Here is a 19864-nt window from a genome sequence, read left to right as displayed (position 1 = left end):
TTTCTTCCAAGTGACTGCAGCTGGGAAGGTTGGTATTTCACAGTTACCTGGGTCTAGGTGATGACATCACTCCAGTCTTCAAAAAGGGCAGGAAGGACAACCCAGGAAACTACAGGCTCGTCAGCCTCACCTCCATCCCTGGAAAGGTGATGGAACGACTCATCCTGAATGCAGTCACAAAACATATGAAGGATAAGATGGTTATCAAGGGGAGTCAACATGGCTTCACCAAGGGGAAATCCTGTTTGACCAACCTGATAGCCTTCTATGAGAGTATAATCAGCTGGCTAGATGGAGAGCAGTGAATATTGTCTACCTTGACTTCAGCAAGGCTTTTGACACTGTCTCCCATAACATCCTCATCAGAAAGCTCAGGCAATGTGGCTTGGATGAGTGGACAGTGAGGTGGATCAAGAGCTGACTGAATGACAGAGCCCAGAGGGTGGTGATCAATGGCACAGAGTCGAGTTGGAGGCCTGTGGCCAGTGGAGTTCCACAGGGATCAGTTCTGGGGCCAGTCTTGTTCAACATCTTCATCAACAACCTGGATGAGGGGACAGAGTGTACCCTCAGCAAGTTGGCTGATGACACCAAACTGGGAGGACTGGCTGATTCCCCAGAAGGCTGTGCTGCCATTCAGCGAGATCTTGACTGGCTTTAGAGTTGAGCAGAGAGGAACCTCATGAGGTTCAACAAGGACAAGTGCAGAGTCCTGCATCTGGGCAGGAACAAACCCATGCACCAGTACAGGCTGCAGATTGACCTGCTAGAGAGCAGCTCTGCAGAGAGAGACCTGGGAGTCCTGATTGATAATAAACTAACCATGAGCCAGCAATGTGCCCTCGTGGCCAAGAAGGCCAATGGCATCCTGGGATGCATCAAGAAGAGTGTGGCCAACAGGTCGAGGAAGGTTCTCCTCCCCCTCTACTCTGTCCCGGTGAAACCTCATTTGGAGTATTGTGTCCAGTTCTGGTTTCCCCAGCTCAAGAGGGACAGAGAACTTGTGGAGAGAGTCCAGTGCAGGACCATCAAGATGATCAGGGGACTGGAGCATCTTCATTATGAGGAAAGACTGCAGGAACTGTGGCTGTTTAGTCTGTATAAGAGGAGACTGAGGGGGGATCTTATTAATATTTTAAAACATCTAAATAGTGGATATCAGGAGGTTGAGGCATCCCTTTTTTCTGTTGTATCTAGCAACAGGACAAGGGGTAATGGGACGAAGCTGGAACACAAAAAGTTCCACTTAAACATAAGAAAAAACTATTTCACTGTGAGGGTGAGGGAGCCCTGGCACAGGCTGCCCAGAGGGGTTGTGGAGTCTCCTTCCTTGGAGGTCTTTAAGACCTGACTGGACGCATTCCTATGCGACCTGATCTAGATGGACTAGATGATCTTTGCAGGTCCCTTCCAACCCCTAACATTCTATGATTCTACGATTACAGGGCTTTAGTTTCCAATTGACGTAAAGTGGTTGTTTTTCCTTAGTCTTTCATGTAAGAAAGACTTGCTATTCTTACAAGTGAATGCCATAATAAAATCCGATTGTAGGAGTCTCCTTGGAGCAACACAAGTACTTCAGATTGCAGGATTCTTCTGAGCACTCTGTACCTGGTCTGGGATACCAAAGACACTTTGTTGAAATAGTTGCTTCAAGCTTGCTCCCTGCTACTATTGCTAACCATGTTCTCAGTGTCATCTTTTCCCCCTCTATTCTGGTGCCAAGGAGACGTATTCTAGCAGCTGGAACCAGTGTTTGCATACAGATGTTAATGTGCCTTCAGAACTGGTGACCCAAGGATGGTTTTCATTATGTTTTTGTCTTGTAACTGAGTACAGTTTGAGCATTTTGGCAGAGGACAGAAGTAATTCTGGATTCTCAAAGTGTGCAGGCATACGGAGCTTTGTTGATGAAGGTATTTTTAAGAGTTCACTTAGACCTAAACATTATAAAGCATGTCAGTGTGTTCTGATGTGGCTGCTTTTCTGAAGCCTCAGGATAGTGCCCACTGGACAGCTTTACAGTGTGGGCTTTATATGAATCCTAAAGCCCCCGTTGACAAGAATTTTGCTCGTCAAGGAGATTTTGGTGGCTTTCTTTTCATCACTGAACTGTTCTGTGGGTCATGATTGCATTAAACTGCGAATCTAACTGAGTATATGTTGATCATCTGTTTTGATGTTGCAATTTTAACTTTTTTTTGTCCAAGGGACATTGGGGAATGGGGAAAGAATTGTAAACTGCAGTGAACAGCGAATCCTTACAGTTCCTTCCCTGAAGAGATATAGTTTCATACAAACTAATAACTTCTGATTCAGTGTTCTAACATGCTGGAGGTTCTGTATTACAAAGAGGGGTTTTTTTGGACAAACTGAAATACATACCTGGATCAGCTGCTGTTGCATATGAAGATGATATCAAAAGGAACAGAGCTATTTTGCCTATTATCCCTGACACAGCAGGAAACAATTCCTGGAAAATAAGTCGCTCTGTGCATGGACATAAGTTAATTACTGAGTCTTCAATTGGGAATTTAAAAAATTGCATAAAACTCGTGCCTTTATTAGCTCTTCACAATTTAGACTAAAGTCTTGATTCAGTCTAGTTTTAGAGCTCTACTAACAGTTTCTCCCCACATTGCTGATAGAACAAATCTAATCTGTTTCCTTGTAACTCGCAGAGTTGGAAGTTTTTAGTGTGATGGCAGATCTTCAACTAACAGCCAGCTATTTTAAAGAGCCTGGATCTTATTACTACAGAGATTAATGATGACCTCTGATGGATGCCTCTGAACCAAGCTGCTTTGTATCCAGACAACTGGGGAGAAATCCTGTCACTAACATGATACACTTTCTTCCATCAAACAATATCAGAAAGATATTTTCTCTGTAAATATCTTTATCTGTATTCTACAACAGAGCCTAAACAATGACTCTTTCAAGCTGAAATCCTTGCATTCCTTAAGCTTATAAACTGTTCCATACCGAGACAAGTCTGTTCAATATACCAGGACATGTATATTGAACATTTGGAGGTTTTAGTCTGATTCTGTGGCACTCGTAACACTTCAGTCTTCTTTGTCTGGTTTTTATGAGCATTTGTCTCACAAGATAGCAACAAAAGTAATTTTACTTTTGCATGCATTTAGGACTAAGAAGGTTCCTTTCTCACATGTTTATTAGTTTAGAATAAAAGAACTTGGCATCCTGTTTAGGGTTTGAGAGTAAATAATGAAAAGCCAGACCATCAAAATTCAAAATATAACCCAGAAGTTTAACTTCAAAATTAGGGAATTATCTAGTCTGCCTGCTTCCACCTAACAGTTCCAGGACTCTCCTTCTTAATCCCCATCCCCCCCCCCCCAAGAAAAAATGCGTTTCATATTTGGCAGAAAATTGTCAGGTTATTGGAAACAATGGCCACTTGGGCAAAGTGACAAGAATGTAAGAGTTCATGCATAACTTCACCGGTTTTATCTTAGAAGCATCACATCTTTTGTGTGTTAAGGTAGCCTGTTATTTGCCTCTTCTTTTGTTTCCTTTGAAATTATGACAGAAAAGTCCATGCTGATGAGTTCAGGGCATGGATTTTCAGGGGCTGTTTTTTGTTTATGTATTGGTTTCAGTAAAGAATAAAAGAGATGTGGTTAGAATTGACGTGCCTAAAATCAGACTATGGTCTGTTTTACAGATATAAGCAAGTTTGTTTCTAGCACTTGTACATTCTTAAGTATATGGCCACTTCACAATAATATTTGTGTCATTAGGACTACAGAATATAATTGAACCAATAGCACCTTCAAAGGTTGCCCTGGGATTGTTCCATGTCTTCATCACTGCAGGAATAATGAGGTTTTGGGTAACCCTCATGTTTGGCAGAGGTGGTCTAGAGTAGGAAAATGTGTCTGCTTTAGGAAGTAGTTTAGACTGGTCTGTCTCTCTCAAGTTCTGCACCTAGTACCTCTGATTCAGAATTACTGTGGTATTGAAAGGCTTTATCTATGATGACTTTTATCTCATTCTTTACTTCCTAAACCCTGTCTTCAGGATGTGGTGGTGCTCAGGCACTGGCCCATTTGCAGAAGTGTGAAGATGTGTTTCATTTATAGGGAAGCAAAGTACAAAGTTCCTGATGCATTAGTCAGCTGTATCCTGATCTGCTTGTTCCAGGAATGAGAAGATGGAGTCAAAAGCAAACCTAATCTTCTCAATAGTTTCTGCTTTAAGCAAGAGAATGTTAAAGTTCGAGAATAACAGCCATTCTGACCCTAGAAGAGCTTGTTTCATTTGTTAATTATAATTAAAAGTAAATTTGCTGCTCTTATATAAATCAGATTCTGCATCGTGAAGTGCCTGCTGTGACTCTTTGAGAGTGTTAAGAAAACCTTCGTTCATACCAGACAGGGCTCCACAAGGCAAACCTGAGAACTAATAAATTGAGCAAACTTACAGCTCGATATTAGAGCAAATTATTTCTAGGAAATGCAGATCTTTGTCTCTAAAGGCTACTAGTGGTATTTACCATAGAGACTTGAGTGCAATTTGTTCAGGTACCCATGGCAACCTATTGGAAACTCAAAAGTTCTTGGCACCTGTAGTTAAACTCCCAATTAGTCTTGTTGGGGTTTTACATTACTGAGGAACGAACTTGTCTGTAGCCTCATAACATGGTTTGAGATGTTTAAAGACACACCTGTGAGCCCTTAGTTACATGTTATCTATGATTTCTGAACACCTGATGGAGAACCTGGAGGACCGTTTTATAGAGCCACAATGAACACTGGGTGTCAGAATGATAGTCACACACAAAGCAAGCATTTCTCTAGGCACCTTCTGTTCCCTCAAATTGCTCAGCACCATCTGAGACAGCAAGACTGCCTGACATTTTGATCTGATGTGTGTTGTCAACTGTTTGTGCAGAATTCTTTCTCCAGTAATTACACATATCTGGGAGATAGTAAACACTAACATCTTGCAGGTTTCTGAGGCTACAGCAGAGAACTGTAGGTCCTCAGAATATCAGTGGGAGCCCGATATGTTCTAGCTTTGGAGACTGCGGTGGTCTGAAATTCTAGAGTGGTCCACTCCTGCAGAGTCCAGGTACTCAGCTGGAGAGTAAAGAAGAAAGTCATACTCGGAGCTGGCATTATGAGGTTTTTCACTTGTGTGGAGAAGCATCCATAGGGCTGCTACCGTCAGAAGTCCTGCTTTGCACAGTAGCCTGTCAGGTGAGCATGGAAAAGTATCAAACGCGCCACAGAAACATTTCCCTTTTAACAAACTACTTTTTTTTCTCTAAGTGTTTTGCAAGACAAAATCTCAGCCTGGAATTTAAATATGAGTTACATTTTAATCTGAGGTGGTTGATGGATAAGATAGCTGACATTTTCTGTCCCAGGCGTCACTTAGAGAATCTCAGTTACTTACCATATGTCTTCTGAAGAAAATTGTGCTTTTCTTCAGCTGAAGAGACAAAAGGCCTTGAACACTTCAGAACTTTTTGGTTGTTGTTTGCAGCATTAGCCAAAAGTATAGAATTCAAACTGGTTTGAGCTAAGGGACTTTGTAAACTGCTGTCTAGTAGTATTTAGGCTTGGCCTTCACTTGAGGCGAGAAATCCTTTCTGAGTCTATAATTACACTGTTCTTCAGATATATGAAAAGGCTACTTTTACAAGCTGTTTCATGGTAGAAACATCTGGCTGAAATGTCTTTTTAAAAGATGATATTCTGGCTCTGCTAGTTTCTGATCATTTGAGATTTTGGAGGTAATGTAAACCAATGATATTGCTTTGTAGACGTAACATGTTTTTAAATGAGATTCTGTAAGTAAATAAGACTTTAGAAAGAGGTATCACATCTTAGGAGTCTAGTTTCTCTTACTGGAAAAAAAAAATGTACACAGAAAAATTTGTAAAAGCCCTTAAGGTCTGGCCTCTTTCTGTAAAATTCTCCATTTGATGCTGATTTGATAGTTTCCACTCTTTCTCAGATAGTGCTGTTTCACCACCATGATGATTGGTTATTTTGCTGTAAGAGATTACTGAGATGATTCTGGAACAGATGAGCATAAGATCCTAACAACACAGGGGTACTGAAAGAAATGGTTTGGTTTTGTTTTGTTTTTTTTAACCTTAAACAGCTTTTGTGAGTATCCTGTGGAAGTTTGGTTTGGCTCTTTCTCAACTCTTGTAATTTTGGTTTGCATCACTGAACATTTTCTGTTGGTTTATTTTTTTTCCTTTGGCAGTTACATGCATTGTAGTTGGTTGCAATAACTTAAACTCCTTTTGCCTCTTAATAGAGCTCACATAATAATTGGGACTGTACTGTTATGTCTAATAAGTATTAAAAGTAAATCGTGTTTGGGATTACTCTTTAGATTGGCATTACAAATCCTGGAGATCAACAGAAACTCCTAGATGCTATTAGCAGTCTACAAGAGGAAGGAATAAACATTGGAGACCTCGCTGAAGTGACAAAGCTGGAATTGAGGTATTAACTGTATATTTAAGGAATAACTACGTGAAATATCAGCGGTTTAAGGTGACTTCACTGTTTTCCATAGCTCAAAAGTAAAGTTCTCTCATGCATAACATTCTCAAGAGCGTGTTAGTGGACTGAGGGCTGTGTTTTGTACAAAGTTGGAGGAATAGATTCCTGTTGTGGGATTCAGTTTATTGATTGTGTTGCCATTCGTTATTTGCCATTAGTTATTTCATTTCAGTAGGACCTTTATAAATATCTTAGTTGCGTCCTATCTACTGCCTTTGGGTTTTTATTGAGGAAAAAATCCCCAAATATATTGCAGACAGAAAGAAACTATGGCCCTGAAAGGAGCAATGTCCAGTGCTGTTGTACCTCAGACTTGACCTTACCTTCATGGCCTTGATGTGCAGCATTTTCACTACCTTGTGTTCATACCATAAACTGTGAAACTGGCTTCTTGAGCTCCAGTTTTTAATCATTCTTTAATTTCTCTGATAGTTTTCTGTGAGCAGATTTATTTTTTAAATTTCTCCGTGGAAATAGGGTCCTGCCTTCCTTGCTTCCCCACTCTTCAGGAGTGGCATAGACCTTTACCAACCTCACATGATGTGGTCTCTGTCATTCTCCGTTGTGTTCAGCCTCTGCTAGTCTGGCAGTGAAAAATCCATCTGGTTGTAAGATGCAGTAAAAAGATGCATGGGAAGGAGAAATGCATATAATTTCTGTATAGGGCTTTAATTTTCAAATGTAAATTAATTACTTCTGCTTGTCTTTCTCAAATCATACATGTGACTTCTGTATAGATTCAGGATTTTTTCTTTGTTTTTCACTTCCACTGGAAGCAGTTTTCACTTGCTTCTAAAAGGCCTCATTTTTTTTGTATTACAAATTAAGAACTTTGTAAGATGATTTCCTTACAGATTTTATGTATCAGTGCAAATTGGTTTATAAGGAAACTGTTCTTTAGGAAAGTGTTACTCCTCCAAACTTCCATTCCAACTTAATATTTTTCACATTACGGGGTCTTTCTTACAGCTTTAAGCATGAGCTCTGCAATACCTCTCCTACTTTTAGTATAGTCTTGTGCAGTCTCGTGAAAGCCAGATTCGAGCTGCACGGGTCATCCCTCAGCAACTTTATTTAACTTCATCAGTTCCCCAAGCACTGATAGAGCATCCTCAATATCCAGCACAAAAATAAGACTGAAGGCTGTAATAGGTGTCTTAAGATTTCTTGAACCTCTTACTCTCTGTTTTGTTGTGTAAATATTTTTTTTTTCCCAGAAGAGAGACCCAGACTCAAATTTAGATTCTGTGCTCGTCTGTTTACTCTTTTTTCTTCCTGTAACTATAGAATAAGAGCTCCTCAAAATAGGATTAGTTTGAAATTTTATTTTTCAGAAGTTTTAGAAATGGACTTGTGGCTTGTCTTTCAGAGGCTTTACTCAGTTGAACTGTGTATAACTTAGGATCGGTTTGGAGATACTGCTTCTTCCTTGTACTGCATCACTAGTAAGTTAGCTTCTCTGTGCTTGTTCCTCTCTTCCCAGTCCCGCCACCATTTGCGTAGCATTGTGTTGCTTGTTTGCTGTGGCCTGGCTAGAATAGTGACCTGACAGCTGTGCTGCTACTCTGTAACATACTTTTTCCCTCTTCAAAATACTGGGGAGAGCTGAGCTGTCTGCATTATTGGGGTACATACTGTAAGGCTAGACTCTTTGTAGTGTCATGATTTAACCCCACCAGCAACTAAGCACCGAGGTGCTCACTCCTCTCCCCTTCCCCCACATCAGTGGAAGAGAATTGGGAAAAAATAAGGTAACACTTGTGGGTTGAGATGAGACCAGTGTAATAATTAAAATGAAATTAAATATAACAACAGAAGTAATCATCAATTATTATAATAACTGTAACGAAAAGGAGTACTAATAATTGTAATGAAAAGGAATATAACAAAAACAGAAAGAAAGAAAAAAAAACCCAACAAATAAAACAACTCCAAGTGCTGCCGAGTGCAGTTGCTCACCACGTGCTGACCGATGTCTGAGCAGCAATCCACCCCACCCTGCCAGCTTCCCCCAGTTTATATACTGGGCATGATGCTCTGTGGTATGGAACAGCCCTGTGGCCAGTACGAGTCAGCTGTCCTAACCATGCCCCTTCCCAGCTTCTTGTGCACCCACAGCCCACTCACTGGCAGGGCAGGGTGAGAGGTAGAAAAGGCCTAGACGCTCTGCAAGCATCACTCAGCAATAACCAAAACTTCTCTGTGTTATCAACACTGTTCTCACCACAATCTCAAACATTTGGGAGCTTTCTAGTAGCAGCTCCTAGAAAGAAAATTAACTCTGTCTCAGACAAAATTGGGAGAGTATGTTGTGTTGTTCATTGGACCAAAGTATGTGCTTGGGTTCAAGTTCATTCTTTACACATCACGATCCTTTGGAGGCATCTGGATCACTGACACTGTTTATTATTGGTCACGTTATTATGTGGTCCTGCTATGGCATTGCCCCTTGTCTTAGTTACACAAGTCTCTCTAGTATGTACCACACTCCTGTCTGATCATTCTTACATACTCTCATTGCTCCCTCCTCATGCTGGTACTTCTCTGTCCACTACAGAAGAGGCTTTGCAGCCTGCTTGAGTTACATTATTGCAGCATGATGCCAAGTTTGAGCTCAAGGATGTAAGAGGACATACAAGGCATTTTGAGACGATTTTGAAAGACTGAAATGGGCTGGGAGAGCAGGACATTCGTGTCCTAATGCAAGAAGCTGCTTCTAGTCTATGAGGAGATTTGTCCATCAAAACAAGTGTGTATTCAGCAGAGAATTCAGGTGCAAACTAGTACATATGCCGTAAGACTGAAGTTCCAGCACTCCAAAGGGTACAAGCCAGTATCATCTGGATACCCTGTAAGTACTCTGACAGCACCTGAGCCATTGCAGTTAAAACAGAGGCTTTGCTGCTGGGCTGAGGCAGTAGGCCAGGCGTCTGGGTGTCTAGCTGTCCAGCATAGGCACCTTTAGAAAAGGATGTTGACTCTTCAGCAAGGGATAATTAGCTGCAGAGCACTTTGCCCAGTTTCAGCTTCTTGCATTTTTTATGCTAGAAATGTTTGCTTTTCTGAGATTGTTCCGTAGTGCTGTTTAGTGTATATGTTCGAGCAGAACAGCTTAAAAAATTGAACAGAGAGAGTAAGTGGAGAAAGACAAAAAGTTAGCAGTTCGCTGCATGTCTGGCCAAATACAATAAAAAACAGTCTGAAACACCAGTGATGTGTGTTATTCCCAGTACAGTATGGGTTTAGATTATATGTAGTTCTCAAAACCAGAAAAAAAAGGATTTATTAAAGATAGAAGAACACAAGATATGACAGCATTTTAGTTATGGCAAGCACTGCGTGGTTGTCTAGAAAATGGCTTGACATGTATTCTAGGAATCTGACCTTGAGACTAAAATCATAGGCTATGTTTACATGCTATTATATAAAGATTTTACTTCCCACTTGTTCAAAGTCATTCAGTGAGAAGGAAAATCAGTCATTAAGTCATAGAAAAACTAACATAGTAGAAAATGTTGAACTGATTGATTATAAACTCACAGAGTGTCTAGCACTGTTTAGCCACTGGTGTTTTGACAGCCAGTAATTCTTCTTTAAAAGGTGATTATTTTTTGAAAACATGATTTCCATTTGCAAATATAAGAACGTGGCACTACAACACATTTAAAATTCTATGAAAAGGGTTTTTAAGAAAACAAAGGTATAATATTGGGATAATGAAGAATTATGACAAGTATAAGTAGGGGTTTTTTCTTTTTTTTTCCTCCCCATTTCATAATTATTTTTTTGCTGAGAATCCTTCCAGACTTCCCAAAAATAATTTTGGTTGTGACAAAACACAGGATGTGCCATAACTGATCCTAACTTCCCAGAAACTTATCTTTTTAAATAGAAGGGGATTTTCATGAGCATGGCTTGACTGTAGCAATGTGGGAGAAACTCTCAGACTATCTCCAGATGTGACTATTTTGTTTAGTGTGGATTTTTTACCCTAAATATTGAGTTAAGTTTCCAAAATAAGTAATAATTTGCTTTTATAAAAGCCAACTAATACACTTTCTTACTTCTCCATCTTCATAAAAGCCATAAACAGTCTTGGGTTTTAACCCCAAGCATCCCTACTGTTACTTCAGTATATTTCTGGCTTAAAAGTCTCAATACTTTGGCAGTGTTGCAAATCACAGATGTTGTGAGGAAAACTTTGGCTAGTAATAATCTGGGGCCAAATTCAGTCTCCGTTTAGATCCTTGCACCACACTGGCATTTAGCTGTATGGGCAAATTTCATGCATGCCTTTTTGCCATCAGAAGCAGCAGCAGCAACAAAGATAACGTGAGTATCCTTCATTTAGGTTTAGTAGCAGATTGGCCTAGCGAAGAGAGGAACATTGTGGTCTGCATTGATTTATTCAGATCCTTCTGAAAACATAATGGGAAGTCCATTGCGATAAGAACTTGAAATTGCCTCTTGGCCCTGCTTGTTACTCACCTGAACGGCTTATAGCTAGTGGAAGTTTTTCTGCTGGAGATACTGGCACTTCTCAGGTGTTTGAGGACTCACTCTGTAAAACAAATGGATGAACCTCTTCATCCTTTTCCTCTCTCCAGTCAGTGGCAGCAACTTTCTGGACAGCACCATATGACTTAGGAAAAATGCTCTCTGAGGCTTCCAGTGAAACACACACACAGGAAAACCGTGTGTTGCAGGTACTATGTGTTGCATGTTACTGAACTACTCGTGTAGGAGGTAGTTAAATGTTTTCATTGGTAATACAGGATTGGTGAGAAACACAGAAGTGGAGGTTAATAAAATGTTTCCAAAAGGTTTTGGGTGACATTTTTCAGCTTTCAGTGTATCTTACCTGGAATATCCGGCTAGTATTCAGCTAGTAACTTGATGATTTCTTATTCTTCCAAAGAGGGGAAGGGGAACATCAAGAACAAAAGCATTTGCTGAGACGTTCATTGTAGTTTTTTACTGCCCTGTGTTAAAAAATGACAGTGGATTGATTTTATGCAATGAAACTGCATGTCTGACTCATTAGCCAATGTTGAAAGTGCATAGATAATATTTAACTTGCAAAAGTTTTACAGCCTTTAGTGAATAATGGAATATCATTTTATTTTTGCAGTGAAGATGAACTCCTCAAGTTTCTTCAGCAGCTGAACAAAGAGTGTAATAAGCTGATTGTTTCTGTGCAGACCATGAATAAGCATTTTCTTGAAAATTCTCACAAGGTATTCAACCAAAGAAAAAAAGATTGATTTGGCAGTATGACATTCTATTCTAGAATATTATTCTACCTTGTACAATGAAAAAGATGAATACTTATCATGATCCTTATATAGTTAGATAGAGCTGTCCAATGTTCTTTCTTTAAGGACACTTTTTGAAAAATTGAGTTTATTTCAAATAGTTCAGCCATTCAATTAAAGGAGATAGATCCGTTTCTTCGTGTTTCTGCTGATAGGGGAAGTGGCAAAAGGTTCCCCAAAGGCTGAGAGAGAGTAGTGGCTTACATTATGCATAGATCATACATTGCAAACACAGCATAAATGTTGTTACAGACTTTTCCTGAAGTTCTCTTTTATGGTATGGGTATCAAGGGGCTGAGGCCAGTCTTTCTGTAGTCTCTGACAGGACAAGGGTTAACGGGCACAAGCTGGAAAACAGAAAGTTCCACTTGAACCTGAGGAGAAACTTCTTACTTGTGAGGGTGAGGGAGCCCTGGCACTGGCTGTCCAGGGAGGATGTGGAGTCTGCTTCTCTGGAGGTTTTCAAAACCCACCTGGACACATTCCTGTGTGACCTGATCTAGGTGAACCTGCTTTAGAAAGGGAGTGGACTAGATGATTTCTAAGGGTCCCTTCCAAGCCCTACCATTGTGATACATTAAATAAAGTATATTAAATTGTAACCTACAGTAATTCTGGCAAATAACTGTATCTATTCACAGATAGTGCAGTGGGCACCGACCAGGTGTCTTCCTAAATCCTGCAAAGACTCGATTTACAGTGTTGAAAAGCTGCGAGAAGAAGTAACCAAAATGCAGGACCTGATGGTGAAGGTGGGTATGCCTGAGTAGGGCTGTTAATGGGCAAGTTTCTACCTGCAGCCTCAAAGCTGATGTCCTTAGTGGAATGTTCCTTTCCTTGATCTGCCACAGGTTCTTTAGCTGTAGCTTGGACATTGCATCCACCTCTATTCCTTCCACCTTTCCATAGACAGAATGAGAAATAATCTAGAATATGTCACACAGCGTGGATGCTCTCCAAAAGAGGGCACAGTCAATCGTTTTCTTTCTGCCACAGGAAGAAAATGAGTGGAATGTATCTCTGTGCACTTGGACAACCACTGTGGCATAAATGCCACTCTGAATACTTATTAATTAAGGAATCTTTTGTTTGGAATTATTGACTCACAAGGAAGATACTAAGGTTTTGTGGATTGGATGGGAGGCATGCCAGATAACTCTGCAGGGTGACAAAAGAAGAGGGTGGGAGAGGTCAAGGCTAGATGTTAGCACCACATCAGTCATTCTCAAACCAACACAATGACACGCTCTTGTCAAATGGGGTCATTTTAAGTAATAGGCTAGTAAAAGGAAAGGCTGCTGGGGTAGAGTAAATGGAGCATCGGTGTCAGAAAGGAATCTGTTGCTGAACGAAGCCATGTGGAACTCGGAGCTTGAGTGTAATGCTACTAATGCAATTTCCTCTAGTTTAAGTAAATTTAATGTAATATAACAGCTTTCTCCCAATAAATCACTTAACACCAAATATATTCAAGAGGTAGATAGATTGTGGCAGAGAAATTTTTAGCTATTTGTGCTCCTTTTCTTTGCATATGTAGAAATCAATTATGTATACATTTGCCTCTTGTATACACAGGCCAATTACAAGGGCTGGAGGGGATCTGAGTTGATGCCACTTGACTTGGCTCTCAATCTGTTCTGAAGATTTTGTAGCTGTCAAGATGAAGCAGGGTGGCTCTGTACTCGGTGTAAAATACGGGTCTTAAATATTAGCCTTCTAATTCCTTCCAAAATGTAATTCCTGTTCTCTTAAAATACTGTCGTGTTTTGTGATCTTCCCCGAAGATGTCTTTAATACAAAACATTTTGTGCTACCTAATGATGGGGCACCCTTGAAAGAGTAGAGTATTTTTTTTTATGAAAAGTGCCAATTTCAGTGAAACAGTTCAACCTCTAAGATAAGAAATTTGTGTAGATTCCCTTAAAGTCTTCATTAACGTTTGCAAAGCTTTGTCATTACAAGACTTTGCCAGCAGTATGTGTTACATCTGTAGCGTGTAATTTTTGAAGCACACTAGATGAGACAGCCTTCCCAGCATTGCAGACTGGGCTAGGGAGTCACAACGTAACCCTGCTGCACTTGAGGGCAAGGCCACCCTCAGCTCCACCATACATCCAAGCAGGCACTTGTGAGGTATTTCCCCACTCTGCCTTTCATTTTGAAGAAGTCTAATCTGTTACACACTTCACTTGCTTTTTCAGTAAAAACTTATTTTAGCCGTGGCAGAAGTTCTGGTTAAAATATCTGACGATTGGAGTTTAAATGTTTTGTTATTAGATTTTTGTAGCATCTATTAGCAGTGTGTTTTACTCCCAAGGAGTTAAGTTTTTAAGTGAACGGTTTGTTTTTCAAATACATATTACAGAATGTAGATACATACATATATTACAGAATGATTGAGCATCAAAAAGGTAAAGGCTTGCACATGTTTATTTCTATTGAAGCTGAGCAGAGATAGGGTGGAGGAAATAATATCGATCCTAGATACATGCAAATTTTTCGGGCTGGGTACTTTATCACATACTTAAGAAGCTTTCACACTAACTCATATAATCTGTTTCACTTTTTACATGAACATAACATCTGCCTCAGCACGAACAGGAGAGTGAACCCAGCCAAGTGAAACTTCCAGATAAAGCACCGATCTTCAGGAAAAGATTAGTAAAAATGGGAGCAGTAGTGTTGTTTGGAATTGGTTTTGTCTTCTTTATAACTAAGGTAGTGATCAAGAAAAAAAACCCTGTCTTTAGCGCGATGAATACTTTTGGAAAATTTGGTCACATCATGCCTCTGAACATAAGCAGCTGAGCCAAGTCTGTGACAATGTGTGTAGTTTTTGCGTGTCTGTACTGTTGGCATCCAGGACATACTTTGATGTAAAGTTCCTAAAAAATAAAACTGCAAGTTAAATGTATCTTAGGGGTTTATTTCCAAAATTCGTTTTGGTATAGATTAAAAACTTGTCAAAGTTGCTTTTCTGTTTTGGGTGTAAAGCTGTAATTATTGCTTACTAGGTACTAGTTTACTGTTGTTCAGAGGTGAACATAAGCAAATGTTTCTCATTATGTCACATGGTTGTATGCAAAATCATTTTACAGCTGTGTTTTGAGGATTGGGAAGGTTAAAAATATTGCAAGTACCTCAATTTTATGTTGGTGAAGATCTTTTGTCTTCCAGCTTTGCATGTGAATCTGTCATGTGAAAAAATTCCCAGTAAGATATACCTTTTCTTTTTCCTTTGTCACCATTACAGGACTGTGGAGATCTTGTTACACGTTGCCTAAAAAGTCGTTTCCCACTGACCTATGATACCCAAATTATGTCTGAAGTCATGTTTCCTTATGGATGCTTGCTTCTGTTAAGAGTTTCATCACATCTATTACAAAGCATTGTAGTAGTCCTTTGCTATAAAAATGCAAACAACTTAGAAGGGGTAGTAGCACGTGTTGTCTTGGTCTGGTCTTTCACTACAACAGCTTTATGTGTACAGTAATCTTTTTCTTAATATTTTCTCCACTTAAGATGTCTGTAATTTTGCAGTGAAACACTAAGATCTGCTTTTCATCTGGTTACCAAAACAGCTATGTTGGAAAAAAAGTGGAATTGGTATAAGTTAATGCAAATCAGTTATGGTTTTGCAGACTTCAAATAAACACTTGTAAAAATTCTGAATATTTCTGAAGAGCCATTCTTCTGTCAAGATAAAATACAAAAGGAGTCTAAAAACTGTCAGCCTCAATGAGTATTCCATGCTTTAGCTCTCCCTGTTTTCAGAGGTGCTGTGTGGAGTCTTCATCTTTGATGTTTCCTCCAGAGACTACTAAGGAGAAGATAAAAAGTCAGATGCTACTCCAATTGCTGTCACAATTGTTCTCAGCTTTTTGTTTGAGAAAACTACATTGCCTGTTAGTGTGTTTCTTTGTCACTACCGTTGTTTTACCTCCTTCCTCCCAGGTTTCTCCTTCAGTGCAAGGAACATCCTACAGAGTGATGAGGCCAGAGCTGGATACAACTTAAGCTGAGATTTTTTTCTTTTTCCATTCCGTTCCCAACTTTGGGTCAGAGAGGATAAGCTGTATTCTCCACCACCACCTACCAGCAGAAGTGGAGAAGTGCACATATTACCAGCACAGAGACTTCAACACAGTAGAGAAAAGGGAATAGGTTAAAAGTAGTCCTCTTGTTTCTTCATATTACCTTATAATTAATCCTTAACTAGCCAGGTGCAATATCAGACAAGGATGAGTCCATGGACATACAAAAATCTGTAAAGTGCACTTTTAACTGCCGCTTATACACATGGAGCCTTAAGTAGTCACAGCACTCCTCCTGTGACTAGCTCCAACTACAGCGCTAATGCAGTTGCCCAGGGATGAGATGGCTCACAACCGTTACTAGAGCTTTTTACCACCTATCATCTTTTGGGTTTTTATGTTGGGTCAGCGTGTAGGGAGGTTCTTGTTTTGGGGATGAAGCAGGCAGGCATTTTGTTCAGACTGTGTTTCCAAGAGATACTTTTACCTAAGTGGAATTATTTCAACCACCAGGAAGATTTCTGTGGTACTGCCCATGAAACAGTTCTGTTACTTAGCCTCACTGTTCCTCACTTCTCCACTTCAATAGGAATTTGCATTAATGGAGCCACTTCAAAGGACCCTGAACTTAGCTTCCCCTTCAGAAGCCTCGTTTCCTGCCATTTGAGGCAATAAACATTTTAATTATTTTATTCCCATGAATTTGAAGAAATATCCACTTACGTGGAGTCCTCCCACATACAGAGGTCTTTTAAGCTAACCTGCGAGGTCTTGCAGTTGAATAGGAAACCTGCTCCAGAAAAGTGTTGTCAGTATTTAACTAATAACAATGTGAATGATGACATCAGTATAAGACACTTACAAGAGGAAAAAATAAGGCATCATAGTTGCTGCTTAAATTTTTTGTAGTGGGAGAGCTACAATAAAATACTCTTTGCAGAAACGACTCAAAGATCTGAAGGTCTGGAGCTGACCTCTGAAACACATTTGAGAGAAGCTTGTCCTGTTAAGGTATCTTACAGATCACCTGTTTCAGATGCTTTTAGCCATGACTGCAAACACAGACGTGAACAGCATTGGGGCAAAACATAGGCTTTCTGCCAGCAGCATCCGTGTCGTTGTGCACTGTTCAAGAGTAGTATTCAGAGTGGCTTAAACCACTGGGTTTTGGAGTAACCATCAGAAGCTGTCTCATTAACTGATTGGTTGTGAACTGTATTGTGTGAGTAGGATATGTTCAGAGCCACATAAAGATTACTGTAACGTGCCATACCATAAAAATGTACTTTCCTCTTTGTATTCCAAATTTGAGCTTAACTAATGGATTTCAAGGTGCTTTTTTCACTTTCATGTTTTTACAGTGCCTCTTTCAAATTCTCTGTTTGAGAAGTTATCACACTATGGTTGTGGTAGGGCAGGAAGCAAAGAGGTTCCTTCAACATCTGGCCCCTGAACTGTGCTGCCGAAATTCTCACCCGGTAAGGGAGCCTTCAGATGAAAATGGTCCTGCCTAGAGGCCTCCTTCTGTAAGTCATCTAATTGAAGTCATTATCCCAGAAGAGTAAGAATACAATGATTTGCACATCTATGAGGGGATTGGAGGAGAATGCTGAAGAGCTTTGCATTCATTAAGGAGGTAAGCTGCACAGCCCTCTGAGGTATTCCCCTTTCACAGTAGTGCAAATTGAGATGTGGGAGGATTGAGTGGATTGGACCTGGGGCCAAATCCTGCAGATCCCTGATTGCTTAAAGATGCAGCGAGGTTCCTACTTGCAATACCATTGGATACCTAACTTCTCTCCATGCCAGTGAATATTCATGCAGTGGCCTTTTCTGAATCTTTTGACTCTTATGTAAAATCAGGGCCTTTGGTGATTGCTGAGAGATCTGAGAGAACCTAAAGAATCTTTGTTTCTGATTTGGCCAGTCCAAGACAAACTGCAGGTTCTGCGTGTTGTGGCTCTCTTCCTGTGCTTTAAGGTTTGCCTGCTCTTTAAGTTTCACGTTAACTCTTTTTCCTCTTGCTTTCTTTGAACCTTTTCAAGTGTTCCCCAAAGTTGTAACTTGCTCTTAAGTGTGAGTAGGTGTTTGCTTGCATTTGCCTTTTCCAGCAGTTCTGCAAAAGTTACAGATCACCTTTCCCGAATAAAGCCCTTGTGTTGCCTTGGGTCTTACGTGATGAGTCTTCAGCCTTGCTAGGCGAGTCTCTTTGAGAGTGAATGGGATAAACCCACCTTACCCATGCCACCAAGGTGTGACTGAGGGATGCAGAGCCTGTCTGCATTGACTGCCTGCTCCTCTGCTGTCTGTTTGGGCATTCATAGAGGAGCTCATCTTTCTAACCAGACTTGAAGGTCCAGCTGTTACCATAACTGCAGGTTTCTGCATTCAAAGAGTTCTGTGATTTCTCTTTTCTGGAGGCATAAGGGAAGTACTTGGAAAATTATGTTTCCTTATTCTAGAAATAAAAACTTCCAGGTAACAGGGCAACAGGGTAACTTTTGCAGACCAGAAGTGGTATGTGGTGAGGTATGAAATGGGGTATTACTGGCATGAAACGAACAATGCATCTTTAACAGCTTTAATGACTGTTAAATTACATCTAGTTTTTCTCTTTATTCAAGTGGTGTAGTTTCACGTACTACAGAGCTATAGCCCTGCAAGTGGGATTTACAAGGATCCCTCTGAGAAGGATGTTCAGTCCTTTTATGCTCTTCTGTCCATGATATATATGGGAAGGTGCCTTTTAATTCAGGGTTTGGGTTTGAAGTTTTTTAACTAATATTCTTCTCTCATGAACCAGCTTTTCAGAAAACAGGATTTATTTGAATGTAGAAATACAAGTTTAATTGCATTATTTTTACTATTGTATTGGAAAACCTCAGCTCAGTTTCATGAGGTAGGTATTGAAAGAATCAGGCTCTCGGTGCCCCTGGCTACTCTGCTTTCCCCTGTATCACACGTGGCACCAGTTCTTGGCTGGATCAGAAACTGTGTAGTACTTGCTGAAGTACAGCTTTTTAAGTCCAGTCTGCTCTTGCAGGGAGGCCAACAGCCTCTCTGAGCTGCATTGGGAAGAGCATCCCATCACCTGCAGTTTGGGGGGAATGGGACATGGGCATACTGGAGCAAGTCCAGTGAAAAGACATGAAGAAGGGCTGGGGAGGAATTAGGCTGGAGCCAGGATCTTCTCCATAGTGCCCAGAGGCAGGCCAAGAGGCAGTGGGCACAAACTGAAAAGCAGGAAAATCCATTTAAATGTAAGGAGAAGAAAACTCATCCCAGGTCAGGCACTGGAGCAGGTTGGCCAGAGAGGCTCTAGTGTTTCTGCCCTCAGAGTTGTTCAAAACTGGACACATGCCTGAGCAACCTGCTGGCTGGCCCTGCTCCAAGCAAGGGGTTGGACCAGAGGAGGTCCCTGTGGTGGCTGGGTGTCAAGTGCCCACTAAAGCCACTGGTCACTCCCCCTCCTCCGCGGGAGCCTGTGGTCAGAGGGGTCTAAAATACTGTTGGAGTTTGCTGTCCTCTCCCTGATGTTTTTCATTTGCTGCCTTGCCAACAGAAACTGAAGCTGGCCAGCGGGCTGAAAATTGCTGTGTGTTCCTTCCCACTGGCACTGCTTTATCCAAGAGAGATTGAATGCTCATTTGTTGGTTTTAAGACCTGCTGGAGCTGGTAACTGCAACTGGCGTTGTGTCTGGGCAAGAAGGACTGCTGGAGAAGCAGCAGTGTGCTCCAAGCCTCAGCTGCCCTCAACCTGAAGTCTCTCTAGCCAAAAGCTTTTCTGATATTGGTGGGGGGGTGAGGGTGGTTTCTGTGGGAATGTTTGGGTTTTCAGGGTCTTTTTTTTTTTTTAAGGTAAATTGGTAAGTGGGTGAATGTTTGCACCTCGAAGGTTGATACAATTCTGCCTTTTGCATTTTCTTTCTGACACATTGCTTGCCTCTGCGTGCGTGCCTGT

The 19864-nt window shown here is 40.7% G+C and overlaps 1 protein-coding gene across 1 annotated transcript in view; it reads left to right on the top strand.

Annotated features, from left to right (window-relative positions):
- The window catches only part of ASZ1 (ankyrin repeat, SAM and basic leucine zipper domain containing 1), a 43359-nt gene extending 28682 nt beyond the window's left edge, over positions 1-14677 (top strand). The window contains exons 10-13 of the mRNA XM_062018537.1: positions 6382-6494; positions 11686-11791; positions 12511-12621; positions 14462-14677. Coding sequence (XP_061874521.1) covers positions 6382-6494; positions 11686-11791; positions 12511-12621; positions 14462-14677 — 546 coding nt within the window. The remainder of the gene's footprint in view (positions 1-6381; positions 6495-11685; positions 11792-12510; positions 12622-14461) is intronic.
- The last annotated feature ends 5187 nt before the right edge of the window (positions 14678-19864 follow it).

The sequence above is a fragment of the Colius striatus genome, chromosome 1, assembly GCF_028858725.1.
Source record: "Colius striatus isolate bColStr4 chromosome 1, bColStr4.1.hap1, whole genome shotgun sequence".
Lineage (NCBI taxonomy): Eukaryota > Metazoa > Chordata > Aves > Coliiformes > Coliidae > Colius > Colius striatus.
The sequence above is the reverse complement of the archived record's forward strand: the minus strand, read 5'-3'. Positions and strand labels throughout refer to the sequence as shown.